Source organism: Crocuta crocuta, unplaced genomic scaffold, assembly GCF_008692635.1.
Source record: "Crocuta crocuta isolate KB4526 unplaced genomic scaffold, BGI_CrCroc_1.0 scaffold360, whole genome shotgun sequence".
Classification (NCBI taxonomy): Eukaryota; Metazoa; Chordata; class Mammalia; order Carnivora; family Hyaenidae; genus Crocuta; species Crocuta crocuta.
In genome coordinates, this window is record NW_027529634.1 from 95,737 (window position 1) to 120,640 (window position 24,904).

The window sequence follows — 24,904 nt, forward strand, 5'->3', positions numbered from 1 at the left end:
CTCAAATGTCCATCAACTGACAAATGGATAAGTGTATGGCAGTTACACAATGGAGTATTATTCAGCCATATAGAAATACACACTAGAACATGGATGAACAACTAAAACAGTGAAAGAAGCCAATAACAAAAGACCACATATGATTCCGTGTATATGAAATGTCTAGAAAAGAGAAATTTATGAGATAGAAAGCATATTAGTGGTTGCTTGGCTGGCGGTTTGGGCAAGGGAGAGTTGATAGCTAAAAGGTATAAGGTTTTTTGAAGTGCTGAAAATGAAAACTGACTATAGTAAAGGTTGAATGATGACCATACTAAAAACCATTGCATTACATACTTCGTTTTTTTTTAACATTTATTTATTTTTGAGAGACAGAGCATGAGCAGAGGAGGGGCAGAGAGAGGGAGACACAGAATTCAGAGCAGGCTCCAGGCTCTGAGCTGTCAGCACAGAGCCCGATGTGGGGCTCGAACTCACAAATGCAGAAATCATGACCTGAGCCGAGGTCGGTCGCTTAACCACTGAGCCACCCCGGCGCCTCCGAATTATATACTTTCACTGGGTGAAATGTACAGTATGTGGATTATTTTTCAATAAAGCTGGTTTTTTTTTTTTAGTATTACATAGGATTCCATTGCTGTAACATTCTTGAAAAGACAAAACTAGAGACAGTCCTATTCAGTGGTTGCCAGGGTCTGAGGCTAGGAGTGGGGTATAACTACAAAGAAGAGCATTGTTTTTCTGCTGATTAAACTAACCTCTTGGGGTGGATGGCTGTCTCAGTCAGTAAAGGATGGATCTACTTGATCTCAGGGTCATGAGTTTGAGCCCAATGTGAGGCACAGAGTTCAATCTCCTGATTTAAGAGGTGCTTACACTCTACATGTTAAAATTCACAAAACTTATGAACAGAATCTACATGTTAAAAATTCACAAAACTACAGGAGCACCTGGGTGGCTCAGTCGGTTAAGCATTTAACTCTTGATTTCAGTCAGGTCATGATCTCATGGTTCCTGAGTTCGAGCCCTGAATCGGGCTCTGCATTAACAGTATGGACCTGCTCAGGGTTCTGTCTCCCTCTCTCTCTGTCCCTCCCCTGCTTGTTTGCTATTTATCTCTCAAAACACATATTTTTTTAAAAAAATTCACACAATTATGAACAGGAGAGTTAAATTTACTGTTTATTCAAAAAAGGATTTTTTTTAAATGTCAAGAAGCCAATTAAAAGAAAAAAGCCTCTTCCCCAACAATTCATTCCTAAAGTAACTGGGTAAAGTGAACAAGGCAGACATTCTGACAAAGGGTATGGATGGGCTGCACTGGTCCACAATGGGATATGTTCAGGTGCAAGCAGATGAAGACATCCCTGCTTGGAGAAGGGTGTTGGAGCCTGAGAAGAATAAAGAAGGAATTCATGTGAGGAGACGACCTAGAATAGGGAAACAAACATATTAAGGATAATAGGAATCAGGCTTCTTGGTGTTATTGTTTTATAGAAAGGGAGAAAAGAAAAATGAACCCCATGGGATTAAATATGAAAGTGTGTGAACTCATGGTTTTCAACATACATATAGAAATGTAGATACATATAAGCAACATATACACATACCAACAGCAATTGCTCACTAGCACACAATCTTGGCTTCTAAATAACATCCTCCATTTAAAAGAACCAGGGCACATTAAAAAAAAAAAAAAAAAAAAAACATGGCTTTTTCTTGAGCTACGGCAGGGAAACCATAAGCCTGGTGTATCTCATGCAGGGAGTAAGAAATTACTCAAATAATGATGGGACATGTCAAGAAGTCACCTAGAATGGTCTTCCCCTGGCCAAATCAAGAAAAATTGTGAGCATCACAGTAATGGTAGTAATAGAATTTAACCCACTGAATAAAGTAGCAAATCACGAGTCCATATAGATATAGTTGGAAGTCTGATGAAAAACAAAGTAGTATTCTGAAACTACTTTCCCACAAAATAATTATAAGCCTAAAAAGAACAGTTTTACTGTGGATAAGACTGGCAGACCCCACTTATTCAGTGACCTAATACCATCAGAAAAAAGGACTAATCAAAGTTACTAACTCATGATAGGATGCAATAAGAACATGGTATTACTTCTGTAACACTCCTGCCAAAGATGCATAACCTGAATCTAATCAAGAAGAAATATAAGACAAAACTCAGAATGAGGGATTGTACAAAACTACCTTGTCATCTTCAAAAGTGCCAAGGCTGTAAAAGTCAAGAAAAAAATGAAGACTTGTTACAGATTGAAGTAAACCAAAGACACCTGACAACTAATCTAAAGACAAGGCATGATTCTGACTGGATCCTTTTGCTCTATAGGACATTATTGGGACAATCAGTTAAACTTGAATGCAATCAACATATGAGGATTATCAATGCTAATTTCCTGGTTTTAATGGTTGTATTGTAGTGATGTAAGAGCATGTCCTTTGCAGGAAATACACACTAAGGTACTCAGAGATGATGTAGCATCATATGATAAACTTACAAAGAATTCAGGAAGAAAACAATCTTGTGTACTTTACATGTAACTTTTCTAAACATTTGGCATTGTTTAAAATAATTTTTAGGGGCACCTGGCTGGCTCAGTCGGTGGAGCATGAGACTCTTGATCTCAGGGTTGTGGGTTTAAGCCCCACGTTGGGTATAGAGATTACTTAAAAATAAAACCTTTAAAAAATATAGAGAGAGAGATTTTTAAATTTTAAAGAACATAAAAAGAATGAAATACAATCTTAAGACAGCTTGTACTTATATGCCTGGATCATTGAAGAGCAAAATTATGTCACTGACTTACAAACATTAACCATAATCTACGTTCTGTCACTGACAAAGGACTCACTCAATAACCACACTCACTTTACCGCTTCTGTTTTGCATTAATCTATTCCTTTTGTTAGGTTTCTAATGATTTTTCAATTTCTTGACAGTCATCTTTCAAGGAATAATATGCTACTTCAAAAATTTTCATTAACTCTTAAAATTACATTACTCAGAGTGTATTTGTGGACTTTTCGTTTCTTAAAACTTTTTTTCAGGAATATAATTCCTTGTATGAACTGGTATACTTAGACAAAGGGGTCCACAATTCCTATTTACAAAAGTTTATTAATCATTATTCCTGCATTACACTTATTGAAAGAAAAATGTAATTGTCCCTGAAGGCACCCGGTCATTTCACATGATCTATACCCTAATGTTTTTTGTATTAAAAATACAGGTTAAATATGAAATTAGTAAAATGCAGCATATAAAACTTCATGCCGAGCACAAAAACAAGTCCAAAAAAAAGTTATTCTCTTTTAGTAGAATAGCTTCCACAGTATTTAAGATGTTTCCTATGTAAATCATATTTGAATACAATTTTTAGAACCAGTTAAATATATTTTGCAATTTGTTAACTGCAGGTATCCACGTTTCCTTCCACCACATAATCTGTTCCTTTGATTAAGTTGGCAACATCTGCTGAAATCCAGACTGCAGCAAAAAACAGTAGTGGTTTATTTCTCAAGATTTGAGAAATCTGGTCCACCTTTAGAGTAGTTTCCTGAGATTTCTGCTCCACTGAAGTCAAACCCAGGATTCTAAAAGACATGAAAAAAATGATAAAATAAATTTGTTAAGGAAAAATCTAAGTAACCCAAAAGGGAAATGGTAAAGACATGAACTAGCAAATGACAAAACAGGAAATCCACATGTCAAAAGACACCGAACCTCACGGTAATCACCAAAATAGAACTTAAAACTATACAGTATACTGAATTTTCAGATCTACAAATATTTAGAAGATCAATACACATATTAAAATGCTGACAAGTGTATAAGCAAACATATACTTTCATGTAAGTATGAAAACAGATTTTAATAATTAGCATCATTTGAGAGTTTACTACATGCCAGTGTTCTAAGAGCAATGCATTTATCAACATATTTAATCCACATAATAATCCTACGAAATAAGTACTATCTCACACTTTAGTCTTTCTGAAGGGCATTTCATTTATTCAACAAACGTTTACTGACTTCCAACCGTTTGGAAGACATCATTAGAGGCATGTGGAATTCAAGAGGGAATAAAACAAAGATCCCTGCACTGGTGGAGCTGCCATTCTCACAGAAGGACACAAACAATAAAACTGTAAGTTAGCTACTACAAGTGTTGGCAAACTTTACTGTAAAGAGCCAAGCAGTAAATATTCTAGGCTATGAAGGCCATATAGCCTCTGCTATAACTACTTAAGTCTAGTATAGCTGTATAAAAGAAAATAGAAAACAAACAAACAAGCATTACTGTATTCCAGTATAACTTTATTCAAGAACAGGGAGTGGGCCAGATTTCACCCATGGGCCGTAGCTTGCCAGCCCCTGATCCAGAGTGTTAAAAGTTGGTGCAAGTGCTGAAGAGAGGAGAGAGGAGAGAGGAGAGAGGAGAAGCGAAGAGAAGCGAAGCAAAAAGGGTAGAGTAAGGGAAATGAAATTATAGTATTTAAATAGGATGAGCAAAGATCAAAAAATGCTTTACTGAGCAATGACTTGAAAACAATGAAGAAGTCAGCCAAGCTTTGAGAGAAAACTGTAGTCAGAAGGGCAGAAAAGGAATGGCCTGGAATATTCAAAAATACAAAAAGGCCAGTATGGCTAAGGTAGAATGACTGAAGGAGACAGCAGTAGGAGAAGTCATCAGGGAGATCATGGAGGACCCGATCAGATCAGGGCTGGAAAAAGACTTTGTCTTTTACTAGAGTGAAAGAGTTCTGAGGAGAAGCGATGTGCTCTGACTTGCATTTCAAAAGGACTGGTATGCTATTTTGAGAACACTGTAGCTTGGCAAGGGTACAAGAGAACCATTAGAAGACTATTAGAGTAATCTAGGCAAGACATTACAGGTGGTCCGGATCAGAGTGGTTGTAAAGTTGGTGGCAACAAATGGACAAATTCTGAATATACTCAGAAGGTAGTGCCAGTAAGTTTTCCTAAAAATTGGACAGGGTGTGTGAGAGAGAAGGCTAGGAATGGAGGATGATTCCCCATTTCTGAACAAGTAGTTTCCATCAACCAAGATGAGAAGGCTAGAGGTATAACAAGTATGGGAGGAAGTTAGGGAGTTCATGATGAACATGTTGAATCTGATAGGTCAGATTGGCAAGTGGAGATGCTGAATATGCAACCAGAAACGTGAATCTAAAATTTGGGAGAAAAGTCTAGACTAGATTTACAAACTTGGAAATCACCATTATATACACAGAAATTATCCAACAAAACTGTAAGAGTGCTTTGATGCAGTAATTCTTCTCCTAGATAAATAAATGGAACATTGGAATAGTTTCAAAAAGAACATTGTTTGAAATAGATACAAATAGAAAAATCCAAATCTTATCAAAAGGAAAGAGCTAATTAATGATGAAACAGTCTCACTAGAAAACATTCTGAAGCGTTAGAAGGGAAAAAAAACAACACAAACGATACATGTAGTGTGATCCTGCATTTATGTTAAATAAAAGCAGCAAGCCAATATATTAGTAAAATAAGAATGAGACAGAAGCAAGGAATGGGGAGATGTTAATGAAAGGAACTGATCACTTTTTTACACTATGTAAGTTTACATTAATTAAATTTTTATGAGTTCATTTGTGCATTATTGCTGTATATTAAGTAAATTTAAACTTATAAATTATGGCACTGCAAACAAAACCCTCCCCAGAAAATCTAAAAAAATAAAACCCACAAAAAGAAACATTGGGTAATTTTTCTAACCACTTAACTTTAAAAATTCCCTTAAAGAACTCTGTGATTTTTCTAAAACCAAATTTGAGTTTTAATTTCAAAAAATAATTTTTCTATGATATTAGGATGTTTAATAATACATATTCATATACTCCTTTTACTTACTTCTTTCTGGAATCTTTCTAAAGTAAGTTTTCTCTGCATTTGGTCTTGCACCCAAGGATCAGCTGCATATTCAGATTCTAGAAGAGAAGTCCAACAATTTGCTGCATCTCTCTTTGTCTTTGTAAGAACAATACGGACCATTTTTCTGTCCTCTAAACAAAAATCACAAAGAAATTAGAGACCATATTAAATTTTATACTTTCAAAAACCATTAGATAATCTTGACATATAACTATTTTCAATACATTTCTATCCCTCTATCATCCAAAGCTGCAAGGACAAAGAACCTAATACAACAGAAACAACATACTAAGTGGGAAGACAAAATTAACTTTTAAAAAAATGTTTTTAAATGCTTATTTTTTATTTTTTGAGAGACAGCATGGGAGTGGGGGAGGAGCAGAGAGGGAGGGAGACACAGAATCTGAAGGCTCCAGGCTCTGTTGTCAGCACGGAGCCTGAAACAGGGCTCAAACCCAGGAACCGTGAGATCATGACAGAGCTAAAGCTGGACGCCTAACCAACTAAGCCAACCAGGCGCCCCGACAAAATTCATTTTTAAGAAGATTCCAAGAATTATAGATCATCCTTACCTAAAGTCCATGTTCCCTCATCAGCTATTGTAGAATCAAAGAGTTTGCCCTGAAAAATAAACATTTCAATACAAAAATAAATGAAAATGTTTATTTTAGTTCATGAAATATCAATATACTAAAAACACAAATATTTAATTTTTATAAGACTTTCATGATTTAAGACTTTGCTAATTTCCTTTTTTTAATAAAATTATTTTTTAAAATATTTTTCTATTTTTGAGAGAGAGACAGAGCGTAAGTGGGAGAGGGTCAGAGAGAGCGAGACACAAAATCCAAACCAGGCTTCCAGGCTCTGAGCTGTTAGCACAGAGCCTGATAAGGGCTTGAACTCACATTCTGTGAGATCATGACCTGAGCCAAAGTCGGATGCTTAAGTGACCATCCAGGTGCCCCAGCTTTGCTAATTTCCTATCTAATCCAGATGTTAATTATCTAGGTTGGTTATAGTAGGGAGATAAAAATTTTATACCATTTCAGCATATTGATAGGTTTTCAACCCTATCTTTCCTCCTAGCAAGTGAAATGGATCCTAGTTACACTGTTTGCAGTATTTACTCTGGTAACACAGGGCTCTCTAAGGAAAGATCAGGGCTCCTTAATTTTTAGATGAATAAATACTACTGATCACTTAGTAGCCAAATGTGCAATTAATATCTGAAATGCTTTAACGTTATCAATTAAAATGAACTAGCTTCCCTGCTGAAATTAAGAAATGACACCTTTTAAAATAAATGTTAAAAAACTGGTTCAATCTCTTTGTTGGGCAATCCAGCATCAAAAAATTTTAAAGCACATACTATAATTCTGATTTCAGATAAGCTGTGATGAAACTGTTGTTTTAAGAAAGAAATCAGCAGAACCTAAGTTTCAAAGAGAATGGATCTGCTCAAATCCATTTTGATTTGTTGCTACTTGCCAAATTTAAGTTTTAGGAAATGAAATTAACACATCACATAAACACATTTTTGCATATTTCAATACTCGTGAGAAAAAAATCCTACTAGTTTAAATGTACATCTAACATCCTAAAGTTGAAGTTACTGCTAAATTGTAAAGTTACTAGAATTACTAAGGGAAATTTGAATTGTAATCTTAAACCACTACTCACAAAACTATGAATTGCACTATTCAGAAAGGTCATTAAAATTCAAGCCGACATAATGTCTTTCACATGACTCTCCTTTTCTCTGAGGCACTTAAAGCACTTCCACAGACATAAAAAAATAATAGTAGCCAGCATGTAGTGTACTCTGGTTACATACCAGGCACTTGCCCAAATTCCTAATTCCCAAGGATAGCTCTTTATGCTCTAAACAATCCTATCGGAAAGGTACTATAATTACCACTTTGTGGATGAAGGCATAGAAAGGGAATAATCTCTTGCCCGAGGTTACAAAATTAGAGCAACCCCAGACCAGGTATCCTACATCAAGGAATCTCCCTTCACAATACTATAATCAAACACCTTGAACATGTAATCTGGGAAAGAAGTCCAACTTCAAAGTAAGTGAATTTATGGGGCGTCTGGGTGGCTCAGTCGGTTAAGCTTCCGACTTCAGCTCAGGTCACGAACTCATGGGTTCTTGGGTTTGAGCCCCACTTCCGGCTCTGTGCTGACAGCTCAGAGCCTGAATCCTATTTCCGATTCTGTGTCTCCCTCTCTCTCTACCCTCCCCTACTCAACTCTGTCTCTCTCTCTCTCTCTCTCTCAGAAATAAATATTTTAAAAAATGAAAGTAATTGAATTTAATTATAAAGCTTATCCAGGAAAAAGCAGTTCTCAGATCCAAAGAGCATGATGAGAGTAAGAGGTATTCTCTCCAAACACCTCTAGACTGCTTAACCACTCCACAAACAAGCAGATTTTTTCTCATTTTGATGAAAAAATTAATCACCTAACATCATTTCTGAATCCTCATCCCTATATCCTTATCTTTTATTTCCGTCTTTACTTCCCTGTGCCTGCCTAAACAGTTATTAGTTTCATTTTATTATGCCTCCCTACAAGAATATAACCTAAGTGCAAGTAACTTATGTCTTGTTCACCTCTGACCTCTTAGCACCTAAATCAGTGCCTGGAAGAAAATACATGTACGATAAACATTTATTCCTCTAAAGATCCAAGTGAAGACCCGCAGAGGAACAAAAGCAGCAGCTTCATCTGGTTGAGAAATAAAGCCAGAAAACTGGGCTCCTCAAATCTCCACGTCAACTCAGGACCAGTGGGGTCTCCGACCAGAACAAAACTAGGCCTAAGCTATCGCTCTTTCCGGCAAGGAGCCATTCGACCTTCCAAGTCTTTCCATGGAAACCATGAACCTTAGGACTCGGGGACTTAGAGGCCAGGGAGAAACAGCCCAAGCCCCTACTTGCCGCTACCTTAAGGATCTCGCGACCACCCACGGCCAGCGCCACATGCCGGCTCTGCAGGCCACACTGGATGTCCTGGGCACGAGTGCCTGGCGGCACCTGAACTTCAATGAACACCTCCTCCAAGGTCTGGTACCACTGGCCCCACGGCGTTCCGCACGGAACCACCCCGCTGCGCTCCTCAAACGGGGCCGACATACTCCAGGGGACTCCCAGCAGCAACCGCAAGAAGCGAGGTGAGCGCACGCGCGGAGTCCCCACGCTTAGACCACGCCCCGAACTCGCGGCTCAGGTCACTGCACATGCGCAGGGATGTAAGCGACGCCTCAGAGTGTTCCTTTTTCCTTTTCAGTGGCCACTTAGGACCCTGGCAGTAGCCGGTTTAAAAGAACTGGAACCCGGGGAGTTTACCCAAGGAACAGTGGGAGTAGGCTGAAAGCAGTGAAATTAGAACTGACTGCACTGCCACCTATATGACGTCAAAGGCGGACTTGCGACCTTTTCAGCTATGAAATGCGCTTGCGCAAATGCTGCTCTTCTGTAAGCTACAATTGGGTAACTCAGGAATGATTGGACAAGGGTTGGGGTGGGGGAGGGAAGAGGCAGTAATAGTCTCCTATTGGCTGGTTAACCGGAACTCACGGAACGGCTAATGAGACTCGGCGAGGCCAGGTGCGCATGCTCTTTAGCTGTTCCTGTCTTGGATTGGTGTGCTCAGGGTTTTGGTTTTCAAACCTGCTGACGAGAAGGTGGGCGGGGAATAAGCGGGGAGATTTGAATTTGTAGCCAGTAAGCTGTGATAGGCAGCAGGAAGTTGTGGAGGACCGCTAGGGACCTTCGGTTTGTGGAGTCGGTCGTCAGAATGTCCTTTCCTAAGGCGCCCCTGAAGCGATTCAATGACCCTTCTGGTGCGTACGGGGAAAGGAGCTTGGGGAATGGGAAATGTTGTCACGACCTTGCCCCTCTCGGTTCCCTTCATCACAGGCTAATAGGCGATATTAGGACTAGGATGGGTCTCCTTCAGTTGATTAGTTTTTTTGGAATCTATACGAAGCATTTACTACATGCCTAGCACTGTTCAGAGTGAGAAGCCTACAGCGGTGAATGAACCAAAGTCCCTGCCCCATGGAGCTTGCATTCAAATGGACAATACAAGCCAATAAACAATTAGTCTGAGGAAAAACTAAAGCAGGGGGAAGAGAATGGGGAGAAGGAATAAATAAATATGGCTGTTTAGTAGCTATTTGATGGTCAAGTCCAGAAGGCCTCACTTACTTTAAAAAATATATATTGACTCCCGCTTTTCGTATGAACTTGTGAATTTTTTTTTTTTTTTGGATATTCCACTCAAATAAAAGGTTGATTGGTAATGGCAGTTTATGAGTAAAATTATGGTAGCAGGACTTACTGAGAACAGGTAATATCAATAGTACCATGCTAATTATTTACATTGATTATTCTGTAATTGCCCAACATTCCTGAGAGATAATCTTGTCATTCATTATTTTATTGGGAAAAAAAGAAACAGATTTGCTCAGTGTTACAGAACCAAAGAAGCAGAAATAGGACGTGAAACCAGGCCTCCATGAATCTGTCCTGTGCTCTTTTTTTTTTCTTTTTTTAAATGTTTATTTTTGAGAGAGAGAGAGAGACAGAGCGAGCAGGGGAGGATCAGAGAGAGAGAGAGAGAGGGAGATACAGGATCCAAAACAGGCTCCAGGCTCTGAGCTGTCAGCACAGAGCCCGACACAGGGCTCGAACCCACAAACAGTGAGATCATGACCTGAGCCAGAGTCGGCCACTTAGCCGACGGAGCCCCCCAGGTGCCCCATCTGTCCTGTGCTCTTAACCACTGTAGTGCTTAATAACCAGGAAGACTCAGGTGTGGTTGGTGAGGCACCCATTCAGTAGATACAAACTGTATGCAGGGACTGTTCTCAGGTCTTTCCTATTAGATCTGGTTTACTCTTTCCAACAGCCAGGTGAGAAAGGTACTGATATTGCCCTCACTGTACACTTGAGGAAATGGAGGAGTTTTGTAACTGTACTGAGCAGTAAGTGTGTGTTAGGGCTGAACATCAAAGCCCATGATTTATCCATTACCCATTATAATGTTTATTTTTTGTTTTAAATTTATTTTTGAGAGGAAGAGCACATGCATACAGGCAGGGGAGGGCAGAGAGAGAGGGAGACAGAGGACCTGAAGCAGTCTCTGCTGTCAGCGCAGAGCCTGATGGGGAGCTTGGAACTTAGGAGCTGTGAGATCATAATCTGAGCCATGAAAGCTCTCCAATAATATACACTTTTTAACGATCCTTTGTTACATCTTAAACTTGTTAGCCAACATGCAAATAGAAATAAGAATCACTTTGTTCACAAACAAAGGCCAAGTGACAAATGGATCAGCTCAAGCATATTTTCTAAATTAAGAGATTCAGGGAATGTATTATTTCCTAGCTATTCAAAGAATCTTCTCTTGAGTTTTCTCAGCAGTGTGTCTTTTAAGGAGAATTTTATTTTCTTTGTAACAGATTAAATTGGCTTTACCAATGTCACAATATTTCAGATTTTCAGTTTCAGGAGAAATAATATTTATTTGATGCTTTGTGCATATTTGAGCACTGTAGTGATTTATTACTCTAATAATCCCAACAACTATGAGGTAGATACTCTTATTCCTAAGTGGGTAATTCAGCCTCGAATGGAAATAACTTTCCAGGGGTCTTAAAGCTGGATTAGAAAATGAGAGAGTATAATGTTCTTATTCACATCTTTTCCCTATGACTGAAAGTACTTGGCACATAGTAATGCCTATTGATTGGCATGCAAAGCTGGATTTGAACCCTGATTGGGGTAACTACAAAACTCTATTCCCATTCTGACATCCCCAGTGACTTTCTATGTTTTCTTCACCATACTGCCAAACTCAACCCTGAGCCAAATACTGGGGTTACAGGCATGATCAAGAGAGTTTCTAATTTCAACCAATTTTGTCTAACTTGAAAGATGAATAAGTATATTATCTAAGGCAGGAGAAGGAAAAGTGTATTAAAAGCCATTACAAACGTGACAGGTTCTTTGATAAGAACGCTATTCACAGGCTGCTGTGGAGGGACGTTTCCACCCTGATTTGGGGATTTAGAGAAAACTGGAAGAGGCTGAGATCTGAAGGGTAAGTGAGAGTTAGCCAGGCAAACTGGAAGATGGGCTGTCTATTCTAGGTGGAAGAAATAGAAAATAAAGACATCTGGAAGTTTGAAGCATATACATAAAATGTTTGGTTTGTTTACAAGTATTGACCACCTTTGTTAGCTTCCGATCGTTGTTGATCAAAATAGAAGTTGTGTGGGAAAACTTGTGATATCTCTCAGGATATCCCATCCCGTTAAGTCCTATGTATCTGTGATGTCGTACATTTAAGCATTAGTAAGGAAAAGACCCGGAGCATGAAAATAGCATATACTACAGTCTCACAAAGTCTGGATTTCAACCTAGTTCTTGAATCTAAATCCCCATAACTATGAAATGTGATTCTTTGGTCTTTGGGGAAGTTTTTGTTAAGTATGATGTTAATTGCTCTCAACTCGCATAATGCTGCTTAGTCACTCTACGCCATTACATCCTTTGCTGGCCCATATCCCCTTTTGAGAGTGTAAACCTAATGATGAACCAGAATACAAGAATTCAACAGCATTTTATTTTTTAGCTGCTCTGACAAGTCTAGACCAGTGCTTCTGACACTTTTCCACGTAAACCTTGCTAAAAGCAGCAACATTCTTGCTGGGTCAATTGTTAGAGCATGTGACTCTTCATCTCAAGGTTGTAAGTTCAAGCCCCAAGTTGGGCCTAGAACTTTAAAAAAAAAACTTTTTATGGGGCATCTGGGTGGCTTAGTTGGTTAAGTGTCTGACTCCTGGTTTCAGCTACGGTCATGATCTCACAATTTGTGAGTTCAAGCCCCACATCCGCCTCAGTGCTGACAGTGTAGAGCTGCTTGGGATTCTCCGTTTCTGCCCCTGCCCTGCTTGCTCACACTCTAAATAAATAAACAAATAAAAAAAATTGCTAATAAAAAATAAAAGCAGAGAGCAAAGAATAACCAGAGGTTCTGCGTACACTCATCCCCACCGCACCAAAAAGGCTACTAGTAGTGCTGGCAGTTTTCTTTAAAGTCTCTTGTTAATTTAAAATGTGATATGGTCTGCGCTGCTTCCTCTGACTCCTATTCCAAATGAATGACATAGGTGCTTTAAGATAGGGGACCCTTAAACTGATTTTAGAGAGATCCCTGTCAGCTTCCTGTTTACCCCAGGGTGAAAACGGTTTGTGAAGTGTGAGAGATCTGAGCTAGCCAAGATTAATGATTCTAAGTCTGCCTTTACTTTAGATATCCCATTGAATTCTTTACTTCATTTTGGAACCTTGTTCTGATTGGAAATCTACTACCTCAACCCCTTATTGACAACATTTAGATCTAAAGGCTCCCAGGATTTGGAATCTTTGTTGTATCAGTACATATAAAAATGATCATTATTTCTAGAATCTGATGGTAATTACATCAGTGATTCTTTTTGAGTAAGGTTGACTCAAATATTCTTTTTCTTACATTCAGTCTTTAATAACAAAGCCACGTTGCTTGTTCTTTCATGATGTTCATTTCAAGACTGTCTTTGCTGTTTTGCTCAGTTGCCTATATTCCTTTGACTCATTGAAATAAAGATCATTTGGGAAGATAATGATGTTCTTCATAAAGAACATAAACATTGTTTTGCAATATCAAATGGGTGCCATTTTTACTTTGGGAAAAGCAAACTGTTTTAATGTTTAGTTTTTTTACTTTTGAAAGAGCATGAATGAGGGAGAGCACAGGGAGAGGGATGACAGGCTATGAGGCAGGCCTGGTGCTTACAGCAGCAAGTGTGATGCAGGGCTCAAATTCACGAACCATGAGATTGTGACCTGAGCTCAAGTCGGATGCTCAACTGACTGAGCCACTCAGGAGCCCCTGAAAAAACAATTTACTAGGGCGTTTTACATTTACATTACTCATTATACATGTTTTTAACTTAAGATCATAAGTTGCATGAAATTACATATTAATTAATGTTTTATGTTTCCTCTAGGTTGTGCACCATCTCCAGGTGCTTATGATGTTACAACCTCAGAAGTATTGAAAGGACCAGTATCCTTTCAGAAATCACAAAGATTTAAAAAACAGAAAGGTAATGGATTCCCAAATAACATAATGGTTATATGATCTCATAAGTTTTAAAGTTATGAATAACGGTATTTAAATTAGAAGATGCCATGGTATTTCTAAAAATGCAAAGCTACAGTTATATTTAAATTTTCTTGTTTGATGAATTTACAAAAGAGTCAACTGCAGAAAAATGCTTTGATCATTTCATTGTTGTATAACCAGCAAAGCTAAGCAAGACACTCACATAGATAAATATTTTCCCTTCTGGTAATCAGCTTAACCTTCTGTCAGGGAACATTAGGAAAATCAGAAAAGTATTAGATGTGTCAATACTATTGTGCAACTAATTACTTGGACATATACAGCCAGGGAAAAAATAACTCTATACTGCTTCACTTATAATAAGAAATTTAGAAATTGGATTATGTCTGTGTTTCAAACATGTAAGTACCAACTAAAATCTTTACAATATATTTTTATTGTAGAATCTCAACAAAATCTTAATGTTGACAAAGATGTTACCTTGCCTGCTTCAGCAAGAAAAGTTAAGACTTTGGGATTAAAGGTGAGGAACTCTGATATTCCAGCTGGTTTAGTACTTAAATCATGAAAACATTTCTTAAAGTTAGTTTATTTGACTAGAATGGGTTAAGTGTATAAATTAAGGTGGTAAATCTATAAACTAATAAAAAATATTAACATTAGGACGCTAGCAAGATTTATATTTCTGCCTACATCATTACTAAATATATTGTTTAAATGTATCTGGAGTTCAGAACTACAAAATGGTCTCCACTTTTCAGTCATTTCTCTATGTAGGTAAATTAACACCTAGTAAACCTTTAAAAAGTAGGCAGTACTTTGATATATTAGGATTATCATTTGAGTTGTTTTAGTTTGTTTGCTTACTTGTGCAGAAGGGTAAATCTTGGTGAAGAAAAAGGAAAAAACATTCTAATGCCTAAAAGATATTTATTTGCTACTCAAACACTGCCAAGGAGTGGTGGGAGACTAAATTCTTAACTTTGTGTTATGGCTTATGCAACAGCCTATTTATTATTACTGTTTCCATTAGTTCATAAGGCAAGTTGTACTTTCTTAAAGATTTGCAAAGAGTGATTTGTGAAATATGGAAAAGATCCTGAGTTGGGAAACCAAAGCTTAGACTTGTTCATTTACTTAGTGATTATATAAGTTTCTTGTTTTATAATATAGGGCTTCATTATCCAGTATGGAAGTGATTAGCCACATGTGGCTATTGAGTACTTCAAAGTAAAAAGCTAAATTTTTAATACTATTGAATTTTAAGTAACATATAAAAACTGATACTTGATTCTACTGTTGGAAAACTTAAGTGTTTTTGGAACAATTTTGGATGTGCATCTTCTTTTTCATCTGTACATTTTATGAAATCTAAATATAGATGGCTATTTCTGATGAAAGTTAAGCATCTGAATTGAGATATACTATAAGTGTAAAATACACAGCAAAGTTTGCAGACCTAGTACAAAACATATAAAATATCTTACTAATAATTTTGTACTAATGACATGTTGAAATGATACTTTTTTACATTTAGGATAAAGTAAAATATATCTTTAAAATTTTTACTTTTTGTTTAAAAAAATGGAATGTTTATTTATTTTTGAAAGAGACAGAGACAGAGCTGAGCTGTCAGCACAGAGTCCGGCACAGGGCTTGAACTCATGAACCGTGAGATCATGACATGAGCCAAAGTCAGACGCTTAACTGACTGAGCCACCCAGGTGCCCCTAAAATTTTTACTTTTTAAATTAACTACTAAAAAAAGTACATATGTGGTTTGTGATCTATTTTATTGGGTAGCAGTAATATAGACAATCTTTTCTTACACAGTGATTTTTTTTTTATTTTTTTAATATAACTTATTATTGTCAAATTGGTTTCCATACAACACCTAATGCTCATCCCAACAAGTGCCCTTGTCAATGTCCATCATCCATTTTCCCCTCTCCCCCAGCCCACATCAGCCCTCAGGTTGTTCTCTGTGTTTAAGAATCTCTTATGGTTTGCCTCCCTCCCTCTCTGTAACCTTATTTTCCCCTTCCCCTCCCCCATGGTCTTCTGTTAAGGTTCTGAAGATTTACATATCAGTGAGAACATATGGTATCTGTCTTTCTCTGCCTGACTTATTTCACTTAGCATAAAAGCCTCCAGTTCTATCCACATTGCTGCAAACAGCCAGGTTTCATTCTTTCTCATTGCCGAGTAGTATTCCATTATATAGATAAACCACATCTTCTTGATCCATTCAGTTGATGGACATTTAGGCTCTTTCCATGATTTGGGTATTATTGAAAGTACTGCTATGAACATTAGGGTACATTTGCCCCTATGCATCAGCACTCCTGTATCCCTTGGGTAAATTCCTAGCAGTGCTATTGCTGGGTCATAAGGGAGTTCTATTGTTAATTTTTTGAGGAGACTCCACACTTTTTTTCCAGAGGGGCTGCATCAGTTTGCCTTCCCACCAATAGAGCAAGAGGGTTCCTGCTTCTCCACATCCTTGCCAGCATCTATAGTCTCCTGATTTGTTCATTTTAGCCACTCTGACCAGCGTGAGGTGGTATCTCAGTGTGGTTTTGATTTTTATTTCCCTGATGATGAGGGACACTGAGCATCGTTTCATGTGTCTGTTGGCCATGTGGATGTCTTCTTTGGAAAAATGTCTATTCTGCCCATTTCTTCACTGGATTATTTGTTTTTGGGTGTGGAGTTTGGTGAGTTCCTTATAGATTTTGTATACTTGCCCTGTTTCTGATATGTCATTGATTGTTTCCTTTGCTGTGCAGAAGCGTTTTATCTTGATGAGGTCCCAATAGTTCATTTTTGCTTTTAATTCCCTTGTCTTTGGAGATGTGTCAAGTAAGAAATTGCTGCAGCTGAGGTCAAGGAGGTTGTTTCCTGCTTTCTCCTCTAGGGTTTGGATGGTTTCCTGTCTCACATTTAGGTCTTTCGTCCATTTTGAGTTTATTTTTGTTTATGGTGTAAGAAAGTGGTCTAGTTTCATTCTTCTGCATGTTGCTGTCCAGTTCTCCCAGCACCATTTATTAAAGAGACTGTCTTTTTTCCATTGGATGCTCTTTCCTGCTTTGTCAAAGATTAGTTGACCATACACTTGTGAGTCCATTTCTGGGTTCTCTATTTTATTCCATTGGTCTGTGTGTCTGCTTTTGTCTTACACATTGATTTAAATAAATACACACACACACACACATACAATGGAATATTATTCCGCCATAAAAAAAATGAAATCTTCACATTTGCAATAACATAGATAGCTAGAGAATATAACAATAAGCTGAGTAAGTCAGAGAAAGACAGATACCTTATAATTTCATTCATACGTGGAATTTGAGAAACAAAAAAGAAAACGACCAAAGGGAAAAAAGACAATCCAAGAAACAGACTCTTAATTGTAGAGAACAAACTGATGGTTGCCAGAGGGGAAATGGTGGGGAGATGGGTGAAAGAGGTGATAGGAATAAGGATGCATGTGTTCTGATGAGCACCAGGTGACGTATGGAATTGTTGAATCACTTTGTTGTACACCTGAAACTAATAGAACACCATTTAACTATACTTGAATTAAAATTTTTTAATAAAATAATTTTTAAAAAGAAATTTCTTGATTTGAATTTCTTAAAACAGNTCTTAGAAAACTAAATTACATACAAATTTGTGTAAAAGCCCTAAATAATAGGCCTTCCTTGATAGAAAATTCCATCAGGTGGGAAATTAATAAATATGAGACTGACATAGCTGTCCCCTCAACTTAGAAGTATATAAAACGGGTTGCGTTTGATATATTTATCCATTTTCTTCCACTTAACATAGAAAAGATAGATACTCAGTTTGGGGCCATTGTATCAGAAAGGCTGTTGGATATAAAAGAGCAAAAATTATGTGTCTTATTTAGAATGAAAGCATTAAGTACATTAAAACCAATTTATACTGGTGTGCTTGAGTGGCTCAGTCAGTTAAGCATCCAGTTCTCCGTTTTGACTCAGGTTATGATCTCATGGTTTCATGAGTTCAAGTTTCGCTACGGGCTCTGCGCTGACAATGCAAATCCTGCTTGGGATTCTCTCACTTCTTCCTCTCTCTCTGCCCCTCCCCGGCTTGTGCTGTCTCTGTCTCTCTCAAAAATAAATCAATAGTCTTAAAAAAATTTTTTAAATCAGATTACACCATTTTAATTTTTATTTCTGTGTGTGTGTGTATGTGTGTGTGTGTGAGAGAGAGAGTGTATAAACACATATATACATTTTTTGGTACTTTGGGTATCAAAGTTTAAGTTGATTTTTCTTTATAAGATTGTTTTCTTTCTGGGATAGCATAATTAAGTATTTACGATGTATTGCTATTTAACATTAGAAAGAAAGCACTCTGTAGCTTTATTCATAAAGTTCTACCTGTTCTTTTCCCTGAACTTATTAGGAAAAGCCTAATAATTTATTGGGGTGAAAACTTAAACCTGAAATATTATAAGATTCAAAGAACCTTTTCCTTCTTTTACCAGATCAGTCTCTTACAAAGTGTTTAATAGACTCAGTGAAATGTTTAAAATAGAAATTAACTGTTTGGTAGGCAGCTTCCCTCTACTTGCAAGATGAGATGCTGCCTGATTCATGAATCACTTAATAAAGCCAATTAGATTCTCAAGAAAAAAAGAAAAGGGCACCTGGCTGGCCCAGTCAACAGAGTATGTGACTCTTAATCTTGGGATTATGAGTTTGAGCTCCACTTTGGGGACAGAGGTTACTTAAAGAAAGAGAGAGAAAGTAAGAATTCAAACTCTTTAATCTTTTCTTATAACTAAAAATCAAATTAGGCTGTCATATATGTGGCACTTTAATTTATCTCTCTTCTTTGATTTTTAAATAGAAGGAGTCTCAAAAGAATGATAAAGACTTGAAGATACTAGAAAAAGAGGTAAGCAATGCTTTCAACTTAATTGAAAAATAAATGTACTGTAAAATACAAAGAGTGCCTTAGAGTTAAGAGACAGGTATTCTGTTGCAGTTTGGGGAATTGCATAGCGAGGCAGATAAACCATCCAGACCAGCGCCTGCCAGGTGACTGTTCCCTAGCTTCATTAGACATTATGTTTCAGAGCATGGCTGTCAGTGTGGTCTACTGACAGAGTCAAGTTTGTTAGCATTCTAAGGGGCAGATTCACCTCATGAAAACCCATTTCATGAAAAATTGATAACTAAAAATTAATATGTTGATTTATTGCAATTATGCATGTGTCAAATATTTACATTTACTCAATGCACATTCTTCTTGTATGCTAATCTATATGTTAAGACAGTGACTAGCTAGAGAATTTCTTAGTGAGCTTGAAATCCTAGCAGGTTAGTTGAATTGTGAAAGAGTTGTGCTAATCTGACACATCCTCTGCTCTGTAGGTATATATATGCCTTGTTGATGGAGAAAATAGAGCTGGAGGGTAAACCTGGAGCTATCCTGTCCAATGGTAGCCACTCACCATTTGAGACTATTTAAATTGAGTAAGAGTAAGAACTCAATAGTTCATCTGCACTAGTCACATTTTATTTATTTATTTTTTTAAATGTTTTTATTTATTTCTAGGAGAGAGAGAGAGACAGCGTGAGCAGGGGAGGGTCAGAGAGAGAGGGAGTCACAGACTGAAACAGGCTCCAGGCTCTGAGCTGGCAGTCAGCACAGAGCCCGACGCGGGGCTCGAACCCACGAACCGCGAGATCATGACCTAAGCGAAAGTCGGACGCTTAACCGACTAAGCCACCCAGGCGCCCCTGCACTAGTCACATTTTAAATGCTCAGTAAGCACTGTAGTGAGTGGCTCCCTACAAAACAGTACATTTCCACCATGCAGAAGTCTCTACTGAGCACCGCTGACCCAAAGAGCCCACTTACTTCCCTAAGCAGGAGTAAGATGATCACTGCCAGTTTTGCTTTTCTGGCAGTCTTTTTTCCATGTTTCCATTGCTGACCAACTCTTTTTCTAGTGCACATATTCTTTTGACATATTAAAACTTTGCAGTGATTACAGTTAAATGTTGGCTTAGGACCAAGGATATGTCAAGATAACTTTGCAAATCTCTGCCCAGGTTGCTCTGATTCTTTTAGTATTTATTTTAATTATATTGGCCATCATTTTATTGAGGATACATGCCTACAAGGTAGGGCTTAATACATAGGTGATAACTGAGTCTCAGAGAGAGAACTGGTGAGTGGCACTGCCAAGATCAGAACTAAAAATTTGCATCAGTTTCCTGATCTTTTAGACTAAAGCGGTTTTTTTTTTTAGGTTTATTTATTTATTTTTGAGAGGCAGAGTGAGAGAGAGAATCTGAAGCAGGCTCTGTGCTGCCAGCATAGAGCCTTATGTGGGGCTCAATCTTGAGACCATGAGATCATGACCTGAGCCAAAATCAAGAGTCAAATGCTTAACTGACTGAGCCACCCAGGTGCCCCTAGAATAGGGATTTTTTTTTTTTGGACACATAGAGCTCTTTTTATTTAATCCCCACAGTTTTTGTTGTTTGTTTATTTAATTTGAGTTAATTACCAGTATTTAAAAGTAGCATTTCGTGTAAAACAAATTCAAATTTCTGGCTTATGTTGCAATATTAGAAGATCTGTCAATAGTGTTTCCACATTCCACTACAGGGCAACAATATGCTAGGGCTTTGCAGGGGTACCTCCTTTAAACTCCTCATTTGCTCTTCAGCCCTCACCTGGCTGTCTTTACTCATGTTATCTGCTTGGCCACATAGGCATTTGAGTGTACAAACCCTTTTTTTGAAGCTTAATCTTCTTTAACTGCAAAAATGTGATAAAGATAATCTTGGTGTTCCTTTTTCTACTTTGTAATGTTATGCTATAAACGTTGGTTGTACACCAATAATGTAAGCATAGAGAATCTTCTGGTAGGGAACCTTAAAGCTCATTCAATTGCTAGCATCTAGTTCATAGCCATGTATGTACAAATGGTGTTTGATACATTTTTAGTTAAGCAATTTTGGTTTAAAATACTGAGATTAGGGGTGCCTGGGTGGCTTAGTCGGTTAAGCGTCCGACTTTTGCTTAGGTCATGATCTCGCAGTTCGTGGGTTCGAGCCCTGCATCGGGCTCTGTGCTGACTGCCAGCTCAGAGCCTGGAGCCTGTTTCAGATTCTGTGTCTCCCTCTCTCTCTGGCCCTCCCCTGCTCACGCTGTGTCTCTCTCTCCTAGAAATAAATTTAAAAAAACATTTAAAAATAAATAAATAAAACAAAATACTGAGATTAGTATCAACACAAAGCCAGTAAGAAAGAATAGGAAATACTTCATGTGACTTAATACAGCTCTGCTGTCTTGATGCTTTTATACCCAACAAATAATCTGTTTTGGTAAATGTTTTATGTGCACTAGGAAAGAATGTATACGTACTTGTTGGTATAATTTATATAGGTCAGTTCAATATGTTTAAAAGTTTTCTTCAAGTCTTCATCTGTACTGATATTTTTGTCTGCTTATTCTATTAGCTTTCTCATTTCCAGCTTTGCAATTTAGTCCATTTCTCTTTTTACTTCTGTCACTTTTTGCTTTGTATATTTTGAAGTTATTAGGTGCACAACAAATTTAAGATTGTATCTTCCTCTTGAAATGACCTTTCCATTGTAAAATTCTTTATCACTAATAATACTTTCTGCCTTAAATGTTTACTTTGTATAATATTAGTATAGGTATCACAGCTTCTTTTGTTTAATATTTACATGGTAGATCTTTTCTGACCCCTTTATTATTAGTCTTTCTATGTCCTTATATTTAAAGTGCAAATCTTGTATCTTGCAAATCTTACAAATCTCAGATCATTTTTGTTGAGCCTGAAACACTTCAGCACCTTTTTTCTGCATGCCATTGGGAAATCCTCTCGTAAAACATCGTCATGTCACCTTCAAATTAAAAGGGTATTTTCCATGGGAACAGAATTTTGGATTGGCACTTTTCCCCTTAATTTTAAACAAGTAATTTCATTGTCTTCTGACTTCTACATTTTCTGGTGTCAAGATATGTGGTTTTGATTTTGGTTTTGGTTTTGATCTCATAATTGCAACAAGAGTGGTGTCTTACTGATCATTCCTATTGCAGTGCTTACTACATCCTATCCAGAAGCCCTATTCTGCCTTCTTGAAATATAAAAGTTAGCATTTCAAACTGTAATTTGAGTTCATATAACTAGAACTAGAGAAAAGAAGAACTCTTAAGGTAGAAATACCTTAAAAGTGAATAGTTTAATTACACCTGAAAGCTTCCAATGATTAAAATCCTCTCTTCTTAAAATGTTTACAGACTTTAGGGGCGCCTGAGTGGCTCAGTCGGTTAAGCGTCTGACTTCGGCTCAAGTCACGATCTCACGGTTCGTGGGTTCGAGCCCCGTATCGGGCTCTGTGCTGATAGCTCGGAGCCTGGAGCCTGCTTCAAATTCTGTGTCTCCCTCTCTCTCTGCCCCTTCCCCTGCTCATGCTCTGTCTCTGTCTCAAAAAGAAATAAACATTAAATAAAATAAAATAAAATGTTTACAGACTTTTAAGTACTTAGAGATTTTTAAAACATAAAAATATGAATGTTCAAACAGCTAGTGAAATCAAAATATCCAACAACATCATGTCACAAAGGTTTTTCTAGAACTTGAATGTTTTATTTTCAGTAGCATCTAGTTACATTGGTGTTGTATTGGTAAATCATTTATCATCTTGTTTCTGTCCAGATTCGTGTTCTTGTGCAGGAACGTGGTGCTCTGGATAAGCGGATCCAGGATCTGGAAGCTGAGTTAGAGAAGACGGAGGCCAAGCTAAATGCTGCAGTCAGGGAGAAAACCTCTCTCTCTGCAAGTAATGCTTCACTAGAAAAACAGCTTATTGAATTAACCAGGACTAATGAGCTACTAAAATCAAAGGTATTTGAATCTCATGATAATATTTACAACTGAATAAGTTATAAACATGTTGCTTTTTTTTTCTTATGTCTTGAGAATTTTAGGCTCTAGTTTAGCCTTTTTCCTTCACCAAATGTACTGAAATATTAAGCTGCTTCCAAGAAGAATTATTATTGTCTGTTTTATTATGGTATCTGACACATAAGAAGTGATAAACAAGTTACTTTTTGTTTTAATGTCTGACATTTTCTCACCCTCCTTCAAAGTCACTCCTCGTAAATAAGGCCATTAATAAACCTTGTAGAATTTATATCTAGAAATCACTCTATAGATCTTTCTCTGAAATAAATAATAGCATGACAACAGGCTTCCATTTCAAATCCTTTTGGGATTGAAGTGGGAAGTGAATATATTTGTGGATTAAATGTGTTTAATAGATAAATTCTATTTAATATTTTATTTAATATTAATATACTAACAGATCTTTAAGGATATAACTTGGTCATCTACTTTTGTCAGAAGTTAAAGGAGACTGTAAATCACTGTTCAGTTTAATAGTAGTCATTTATTCAGAGCCTGTAATGTGCTGAGCTCTTTGAGTAAGGATGCATAAGAAATCAAACTTAGGGAAGAAAGCAGATTCCTGGGCCCCATCCCGGGAGATTCTGATTTAGTAGGCCTGAGATGGACTGTATAGTCTATGTATTTTAAAAATAGGCTGGGCAATTTAAATGCATTTTGTTAAGCAAGCACATTTTATAAAATCTTCTCTGAGAAGCTTGTTTTAGAGGCTTGCAGTGGACAGCATGTAGAGGTAGGTAACTACCCAAGCAGGTTTAAAATGTAAGCAGGAAGGGGCACTTGGCAGGTTAAGTTGGTGGTGCTTGAACTCTTAATATTAAGGTTATGAGTTCGAGCCCCACAGTGTGTGTGTGTGTGTGTGTGTGTGTGTGTGTAGAGATTACTTAAAAATAAAATTGTTAGCTGTGTGTGTGTGTAGAGATTACTTAAAAATAAAATCATTAGCTGGGGCGCCTCAGTGGCTCATTTGGTTAAGCATCTGACTTTGGCTCAGGTAATGATCTCACAGTTGGTGAATTCGATTCTTGCATCAGGCTCTTTGCTGACAGCTCACAGCCTAGAGCCTGCTTTGCATTCTGTGTATCTGTCTCTCTCTGCCTCTCCCCCAGTCATGCTATCTTTCTGTCAAAAATAAATAAATATTTTTTAAAATCTGTTTTAAATAAAATAGAATCTTTAGAAAAAGTAATATAAAAATAAATATTAAAAAATTGTTCTAAATAAAATAGAATCTTTAGGAAAAGTAAAATAAAAATAATTAATTTAAAAAATTAAAATAAACCAGAAAGTCATATTAATCAAAAAAAGGAACAAAAACAGTAGTAATATAGAACAAAATCAGTAATCCTGATGTGATCAAAGGCATTTTCTCTGCCAGAATATGTTGTAGGTAAATAATAGTCCTAATAATAGAATAATCAATATTTATGTGATTCTATGTAGGATCTAGTAGAATATATTTCTAAATATTTTTATTATATGTTCCTTGTACTTAGTTTTCTGAAGATGGTAATCAGAAGACTATGAGAATTCTAAGCCTTGAATTAATGAAACTTAGAAACAAGAGAGAAACAAAGATAAGGGTGAGTGTTACTTTTGATGAGTTTGCTATGTCTGGATCTGGGGATCTGAGCTATTTCTCCTTTCCTAACACCTGTTTTTGTGGTGTAGGGTATGATGGCTAAACAGGAAGGCATGGAGGTGAAGCTGCAGGTCACTCAGAAGAATCTTGAGGAGTCTCAGGGGAAAATAGCACAACTGGAGGGGAAACTGTGAGTGCCTAAAAA

The 24,904-nt window shown here is 37.2% G+C and overlaps 2 protein-coding genes and 1 non-coding gene across 6 annotated transcripts in view; 2 read left to right on the forward strand and 1 right to left on the reverse strand.

Moving 5' to 3' along the window:
- Positions 1 to 1,169: 1,169 nt before the first annotated feature.
- Positions 1,170 to 9,229, reverse strand: NUDCD2 (NudC domain containing 2). 3 transcript variants are annotated; one of them, XM_077762293.1, is made up of 6 exons: positions 8,896 to 9,229; positions 6,514 to 6,562; positions 5,921 to 6,072; positions 3,564 to 3,615; positions 2,212 to 2,236; positions 1,170 to 1,391 (listed from the first exon to the last, which is right to left on the reverse strand). In XM_077762293.1, exons 1-6 carry the CDS (start codon positions 9,082 to 9,084, stop codon positions 1,259 to 1,261), a joined length of 600 nt encoding a protein of 199 aa, XP_077618419.1. In that variant the 5' UTR covers positions 9,085 to 9,229; the 3' UTR covers positions 1,170 to 1,258. The 3 variants fall into 3 exon arrangements, with proteins under 3 accessions (XP_077618419.1, XP_077618420.1, XP_077618421.1); XM_077762294.1 differs by lacking the exon at positions 2,212 to 2,236 and having other exon boundaries at positions 8,896 to 9,211; XM_077762295.1 differs by lacking the exons at positions 1,170 to 1,391; positions 2,212 to 2,236 and having other exon boundaries at positions 3,120 to 3,615; positions 8,896 to 9,202.
- On the forward strand, positions 2,606 to 2,678 carry TRNAK-CUU (transfer RNA lysine (anticodon CUU)). The gene has a single exon. It is a non-coding gene; the product is annotated as a tRNA-Lys (tRNA).
- Positions 9,230 to 9,705: 476 nt separating the features above from the next.
- Positions 9,706 to 24,904, forward strand: part of HMMR (hyaluronan mediated motility receptor) — a 43,912-nt gene continuing 28,713 nt past the window's right edge. The window contains exons 1-7 of one of the 2 annotated variants that reach the window (XM_077762290.1): positions 9,706 to 9,794; positions 14,010 to 14,108; positions 14,572 to 14,651; positions 19,013 to 19,060; positions 22,869 to 23,057; positions 24,614 to 24,700; positions 24,789 to 24,889. In XM_077762290.1, the coding sequence (XP_077618416.1) occupies positions 9,749 to 9,794; positions 14,010 to 14,108; positions 14,572 to 14,651; positions 19,013 to 19,060; positions 22,869 to 23,057; positions 24,614 to 24,700; positions 24,789 to 24,889 (650 nt within the window). In that variant the 5' untranslated portion in view covers positions 9,706 to 9,748. The remainder of the gene's footprint in view (positions 9,795 to 14,009; positions 14,109 to 14,571; positions 14,652 to 19,012; positions 19,061 to 22,868; positions 23,058 to 24,613; positions 24,701 to 24,788; positions 24,890 to 24,904) is intronic. The other variant, XM_077762291.1, reaches the window with a different exon arrangement.